The 7,464-nt window shown below is 38.3% G+C and overlaps 1 protein-coding gene across 1 annotated transcript; it reads left to right on the forward strand.

Annotated features, from left to right (window-relative positions):
* Positions 1 to 205: 205 nt before the first annotated feature.
* Positions 206 to 5,864, forward strand: HS3ST5 (heparan sulfate-glucosamine 3-sulfotransferase 5). The gene is made up of 2 exons (XM_009947785.2): positions 206 to 312; positions 4,934 to 5,864. The coding sequence occupies exons 1-2, from the start codon at positions 206 to 208 to the stop codon at positions 5,862 to 5,864; spliced, it is 1,038 nt and encodes a 345-aa protein (XP_009946087.2).
* Positions 5,865 to 7,464: the final 1,600 nt, after the last annotated feature.

Consider the following 7,464-nt stretch of genomic DNA (forward strand, 5'->3'; position numbering starts at 1 on the left):
CCTTGTGATACCATGTGGGACTGAAAAACGGTAGCAAACGAAAAGGTTTTAACTACTTGTTTTGCAGTTTGAAAAGATGTTGCAAGTGGGGCTTAATCACTTGCAACAACTGATTAAACATTACCCTGCATATTGCTTTCTGACGAGTGTTTTATGTGTTCTTGCCTTTGCAGACTGAAGAAGTCCTGAAGATTGATGGAGGGCCATGCTATTCAAACAGCAGGCGTTGCTGAGACAGAAGCTCTTTGTGCTAGGCAGCCTTGCTATTGGAAGTCTCCTATATCTAGTTGCCAGAGTTGGGAGCTTGGATAGGTAAGTCATTATGTAGCTGCTCTCATAATTATAAATGGGCTAAGATTGTCTGAGCTTTTGCTTTATTTTGCTGATTTTTTTTTTTTGTTAGTATCTACTCGTGTATAGAAAACCAGAAAGACTGAAGTCTATTCCAGTAGTGGTTTTCATCATTCTTTCCTTCCCCTTGGAGAAGAGAGTAGGAAAACAGAGTCGTGGGTCATCCCTGTCAAAGTATTTCTCCCTGTCCATTTGTATTCTAAGCACATTGACACTTGTTTTCAGAGAAGAAATAAAACAGCATCCAGTAAAAATGTCATTACAGTAGCTCATTTTTGTCTGTGTGCATCTGTGTGTTGACCTCTAGTTTCAGCAAAACAGTTATGATGTATTTATATATCGTCTTTTCTAAATTTATGAGCAAGCAATTAATGTGCTACAGTGGTAGTTAAAATTAAGTATGAGCCTGCAGAGTAGCTCGTCAAGTTTTGAATACTATTTCACTTGAAAGATTGCTTCAGGGTTTGAGAATTTTAACTATGTTAATTAGCCAGTATTTTCTGGAGCTGAATATGCTAAATAAGTGGGTTTTCTCTGCAAGTGATTTCCTGGAGAGCAGTAGAAAATCCAGCAGAGGAAATCAGAGAGTATTTGGCACTTCTGACCAGGCTGTGTTCTGACTGGTTATTGACAGTGCAACAGTATTGCTACCTTCACTGACACTGCTGTTTCTGTCCCTCTCGAAATGGCCTGGCATTGCTCTGGTAGGTTCTACTCAAAGATGGAACTAAAAAAAAAAAAAAAAAAAAAAAAAAAAAAAAAGCTGTTTCAAATGAATGAATGAAACAAGACTTCAAGATTTCCGTAAGCTGCTAGACAGCTTGCCAGTTCTCATGCTCTATTAATGTCCTTTTAAATGGTGAAAAATATTAATTGAGTTCAAAATTGTGAGGCAATGCTGTGTGAATATGCAGTTCATGGAAAGTGAATTGAAAACAGAGCTACCTAGTGTCCATTGCTAGGTAATGTTGAGCTCCATCTGAGGTCACTGGGTGCCTTCTTCAGCTCCTTAAATCCATTCCAGAAGAAGATAGAGACCGTGTACTCAGCTAGGACCAAATGCATTGCAAATTAAGCCCCAGAATTTATATCAATGGTCAAAGCATCTCTGATGCTTCAGAGGTGAAAACTTCACTGAGAATAATGTGATTCTGTAAATGGAGGCAGAAATCCTTAGCGGTCCCTGCAAAACTGTATTTTATGCTCAGAGGCATAAAATCTAATTAACCTTATGTTATTATCTATGCTTGCACATCTACAGAATTTACTGATGGCTATAATATTATCTCGCCACTGTATTTGACTCGCTGACCTCCTGCGGCAGTGAATTCCACCGGTTTCATATGTAACGTTGCCAATGGCAGTAAAATTCAGTTTCATTCTCCTGCATTACCCAGAGTGGAAAATACCACACTGCCTAAAAAGCAGTCCTTTATTTGGACTTGTTATGAAAAAGAGAGAGAAAGAAGTGCTAGAAAGGATGAGACACAGATGAATTAACTGGAAATGTTCTTCTGCCTCAGCACTAGGGCACAATCCAAACTTGTTGAATCTGTCACTAAAAGGACACTGAGTGGCTTCAATGGACTTTGGAATAACTAATTGTTCAGGAAGAAATCCAGATTCATTTATGCTGATCTAATTTGAACAAGAGAGCTGGTGTTGGCCTACATTTAATAGCCTCAGATTAGGCTCTTCAACAGGAATGTTTTGAGTTTTCTTAGGCCCGAAGGGAAATTACCACTAGCTTATCTGATTCATTGAGTCATAAAGTCTGATAAGCTGAGCACTTACCTCAGGGGAGGCCACCCTCCTTCAGATCCTGAGCGCATGAAGCTTTTTCACATGTGGAAGCTCAAACAGATTGGGTGCCTGGCCATTTTAAGAAGATCTGGATCAGTCTTTGAGTTGCCTGACTCCCTCATTGGCAGTACAGGGAGCCTCCATACCCAATTTCCACGCTCTGAACTGTTCCTGCTGGAACCATGTTTATAATCTTTTGCCACTGTGACACCTCCATTGGAAGAAAATTAGCAAGTATTTTGGATCAGGAGAGACAGCACTGCTACTTGTCATCAAGATTGCCCAGCCTTATTTTACCTGTTTTGAAATTCGTCAAATACATGGTTCCCTGAGATTAATTGTTTTATGGTGGGTTTTCTCAAGAAGAATATTTGTGGAGTTTTACTGTAGCAGCCTGTTTTGGGAGAGCAACTTCAGTGATACAACAAATATCATATACTCTCTCTTTGCAAAGGACTTTTATTTTAATGGAAAAAATTACTCCAAAAATAAAAAATATTAATATATTTCAATGTAACAGTAAATAGTTACTTCTGGGGATTCAGCTACCAAGAGCTGACAGCCTGCTAAATAACATCACTGCCAAGATCTTTTAAAGGATATTTGTTATTGTTTAGAGAGGAGAAGCAAGGAGAAAGAGTAAAAAATCTGAAATTTTAAGTGTTGAGGAAGGACTTTTAACAACGTCTAATCTTTTCCCTTAGGCTAGAGGATATCATGAGTATTTATTTACTTTTAAAGGAAACCACCCTGTTTGACAAGCTGTTGTGTTACACTGAAGGCAGTGCTAACTGTCTTTTTGAGCAAAAGAGATAAAATTAGTTGAGATGGGTCTGGCTGCTGTTGTGGAATTCTCTTTGCTTGAAAACAAATAACAAATACACAGAAGGAGAGCGAAGAGAAGAACAGAGGCAGCAATTTCAGCTTCTGTTTCTTATGCTTTTAACTGCTACCTCGCTGCTGCAGAAAGACTGTATTACCAGCCACACCACAGTGTGACCAAATTGTACCACTGTTAAGTCAAGACATTGTTTTCTGCTTGGTTTTGGGGTTTTTTTTTGTTGTTTGTTTGGGGTTTTATTATTCGCAGGTTTGCATTGTCATTTCAATGATTCGGTCTTTGCCACCAAGTCAGGCTTTTATTCAGTAGATGGCAGAAACCAAAGGAAAAGGACAGACTAGAAACTTGAGAAAAGAAATAACAGCAGGAACTCTCTTCTCACCACACCTTCTAAGTACGCTGCAGGACTTAGCTAGAGCTCATGTGAACCCAGCAATGTCATCTGGGTTGTTTCTGCAGCTGTCTGGACAGGCTATATCTCTCAGCATCTGGATAATTAAGGAAACAGCTAGCAGGTCATCCAGTGGGATCAAACTTACTTTGTCCCAAACATCCATTGTCCTAGCACCAGTGTCAAATGAGAGACCCCAACAAGCAGTGATGGATGGAAAAGCCATAAAGAAATAAATAATCCTGTCCCGAAAGCAGAGTTTGAATAATATAGAGCAAATGAGTGAGGGGGCACATGCTGAGAAACCAGAATAAATACTGAATACCTAAACAGCTATTAATGAGCATTGCCCATCTGGTATACTGGCTGAGGCAGGGGTCCTGTGAAAAATAATAGCATGTGGCCATGTAATTTAAGAACCGTATCATAATACATATGCACAGCAAGCTCATATTAGAATTGCCTAGGCAACCTTTGTTCTTACATATCCTTAATTTTGGAAAGTATGGCTCCACAAAACTATTAATGATATTTTTCTGTAGGACTTTGGACACTCTCTCTACACACCAATTTCATCTTCAGTGCAATATTGGCCTGCATAATGACCAAAGTGCTGTTTTGGGAGTGGAAGCGAGGGCTTATTCAAGGTTCTGTAGTAGCAAAATTTAAACATTTTTCTTACTGAATAATTTCTTGCATTCAGTGACATCAAATACAAGCAGGAAGCATTAGAAAAGTGGAAAATAGGTGAAATAATTTCAGGTGAATATAAAAGAATGGCACAAAAATGTAAGGGCAAAAGAAGAAACAGTAAGGCACAAAATGAGGTTCAGTGGGAGGATACATAAGTGATAAGAAAATCATTGATGTAATGATGCAATAAATGCATTTTATAAAAATTTTCTGGACTTTCTTTCGGTGCCTTGCTAATCACATCTGATTCAGAACCTTGATCTTTCTGATTCTGATTTGCAGGGAAAACACTGTGTGTCTTCTAAGGAAGAGGGAAAATACTGAAAGGTGATGCCTAGAAAGCTGGTTTTCATCCCTTTTGCTCCTCTACACTAAAAAGGTCGACTCTGGATCAGTACCTAATAAAGTCAACGTAATGGGAAGCACAGGAAAGAATTAAGGCTAGAATAGGAAAAGTGTTGGAAAGAGACAACTTAAATGAACTGGATTTTCAGATCAAAATTACCTAATAAAATCAATCTGAGAATGCTTTAAAAACTGCCAAAGCAATCACAAACTAATGAGGAATGTGGGAGGTGAGACAAGATTCAAGAAGCCCTGAGAACAGTTATCATAGTGCCTATGTTTGCAAAGAGAAGAAGGGTGGATTTAGGACTCAGCTAAACCACAGCAAAATACCAGAATAAAGTCAAACAATTTGCAAACAATTTAATCACTGGCAGAATAAAATAGAGTTGAAAGATGGGTACATCACTTTACATTGCAAAATGTTTCCAAGAGTGGGATTTCCTTATACAGAAAACTTGCCTTAAGAGATATCCTCTTTTTATAAATATCTCTTGTTTTTCTTGCAGACTGCAGCCCCTCTGCCCCATCGACGGTCGATTTGGACCCCGCGGCCAGGACGAAATCCCGCTGAGAGCTCTGCAGTTCAAGCGAGGGCTGCTCCATGAATTCCGAAAGGGCAATGCCACCAAGGAACAAATACGACTGCACAATCTGGTTCAGCAGCTTCCCAAGGCCATTATCATTGGGGTGCGAAAAGGAGGCACCCGAGCACTACTGGAGATGCTGAACCTTCACCCTGCAGTGGTCAAAGCTTCTCAAGAGATTCACTTCTTTGATAATGATGAGAACTATGCCAAGGGGATTGAGTGGTACCGGAAAAAAATGCCTTTTTCTTACCCTCATCAAATAACAATTGAGAAAAGCCCCGCATATTTTATCACCGAGGAAGTACCTGAAAGGATTTACAAAATGAACTCATCTATCAAATTATTGATCATTGTCAGGGAACCTACCACAAGAGCTATTTCTGATTATACTCAGGTGCTGGAAGGTAAGGAAAGAAAGAACAAAACTTACTACAAATTTGAGAAGCTGGCTATTGATCCTAATACCTGTGAAGTGAACACTAAGTATAAGGCGGTGAGAACCAGCATCTACACAAAACATCTGGAGAGATGGTTAAAATACTTCCCAATTGAGCAGTTTCATATCGTGGACGGAGACCGGCTCATCACAGAACCACTGCCAGAACTCCAGCTGGTCGAGAAGTTCCTAAATCTTCCTCCGAGGATAAGTCAGTACAATTTATACTTCAATGCCACCAGAGGGTTTTACTGCTTGCGATTTAACATTGTCTTCAACAAGTGCCTGGCGGGTAGCAAGGGACGCATCCATCCAGAGGTGGATACCTCTGTCATTACCAAATTGCGCAAGTTCTTTCATCCTTTTAATCAAAAATTTTACCAGATCACTGGGAGGACATTTAGCTGGCCCTAAACTAAACTTCATATACACTTTCTGTTGCATCTGAGACATGCAATAAATGTCTCTGCTAAAATATGCACTTTTCATAGACATGGCTATCAAAGTAACTTTTTTTCATGCATAAGTGTACATATGCAGTGTGTGACCAAATATACAGTGGGATCAATTTTTTCTACAGAGTAGTAACTAACATAAATTTACTGTCAGCATAGTTGCATCTTTTAAGATATAATAATAAATGGAAAGGAGGTATTTAGGGAAATAAAGTCAGACAGCGTTAAAAGGGTCAGTGTTCCTCTCGCTTAGTGAAGTGTTTATGTGACATACTTATCGAACTAAGCAGAACATTAATTTATGCCATAAAAATTCATGTCAAAAGTCTGTGAAGCTGTGGGAAAGCATAATCTTCAGGCTATATTTGGTATGTATATTGCTAAAGGAATACTGACACTTTAAACACAGTGCTGAATTTTTACAATGAGAGTGGATAGTACTATTTTCTTATTATTTGAAATTAATATCTTATCTCATACAAACAACATTGTTTCAGAGTTCCTGTGGTGAGTTTGCACTATTGTTTTATTGTATGGACCATAGTGTCACTTGTAGCATGTCAATCATGTGTCAAAAAAAGGTCAAATAATTTTTTCTTCTATGCTTGTGTGTCGACAAAGCTAAACATGGTGTACATAGTGTACAATGTTTGTAAATACTGGTTTCACACTAAGTAATTCTATTTTGTAAACTGAATATGGCTATTTAATTTATTGTGAAAATTAAATTTATTGTGGTATTTAAAAATGGAATGGATTAAAATTACCTATATGTGCAACAGCTTTTCACCTTTGCTTGATGTACAACAGTGTCATCCCTTAGCCCAGACAGATCATGTGTATGTGTGTGAGAAAGCACTGCACGTGTTAACTTAGTTTCTATACATGCTGTGAAGCTGAGTTTATTAAAAAACTCATCCATCTGGGAATCCGGTGTAATGCACACCTCAAAGAACATTATTGCTGTTCTGTTGCAGCACTTTGCTATAACTAATTCAGTTGCAGTAGCCCATGAGGCTAAAGAATGACTGTAAAAGCTTGCTTTAACCAGGTACATCAAAAAAGCAGAGCTGCCACTAAAACCAAAACGACAGACAGACAAGATTAGAAGAAGGGTTATAAAGATTTCATCACTGAAACCTGGTGAATTTTGAGGAGTCAAACACTTGTGATATCTCTGCTTTTACTTGGTAACATACGCACTGGCTCCAAACAAATAACCACAGTGTAGTTATTACTGGTATAAACATATAGCTCATGTTTCCATTCAGTAAGTGACAAGAAATTAGCTCAGGAAATGAGTATTTTCATGCTTTATACATTGTATGGCTCTTAAAGATTCATGAGCAAAAGAATAAAAGCAATCGAAAAGTGTCTTATAATAAAAAAAGAAAGAGAAAGAAAAAACAAAAAATCAACCACTTTAAACCCAACATCTAAACATTGATGGGGACATGGATTTTGGAAGGTATCTAGAACATCTGAATATTCTGAGCTACAGTAGCAGAATAGCTAGTAGTTTAGATTATAATAAGATCAACTTTTCCCTGTGGGCTGTT

This window comes from Leptosomus discolor, chromosome 2 (genome assembly GCF_034619465.1).
Source record: "Leptosomus discolor isolate bLepDis1 chromosome 2, bLepDis1.hap2, whole genome shotgun sequence".
Taxonomy (NCBI): Eukaryota; Metazoa; Chordata; class Aves; order Leptosomiformes; family Leptosomidae; genus Leptosomus; species Leptosomus discolor.

Bases quoted from the DNA above. Each gene is read 5' to 3' on its own strand.
- HS3ST5 (XM_009947785.2), top strand. From the start codon at position 206: ATGCTATTCAAACAGCAGGCGTTGCTGAGACAGAAGCTCTTTGTGCTA. The intron at 313-4,933 runs GTAAGTCATTAT...TTTTTCTTGCAG, and splicing joins AGAGTTGGGAGCTTGGATAG to ACTGCAGCCCCTCTGCCCCA.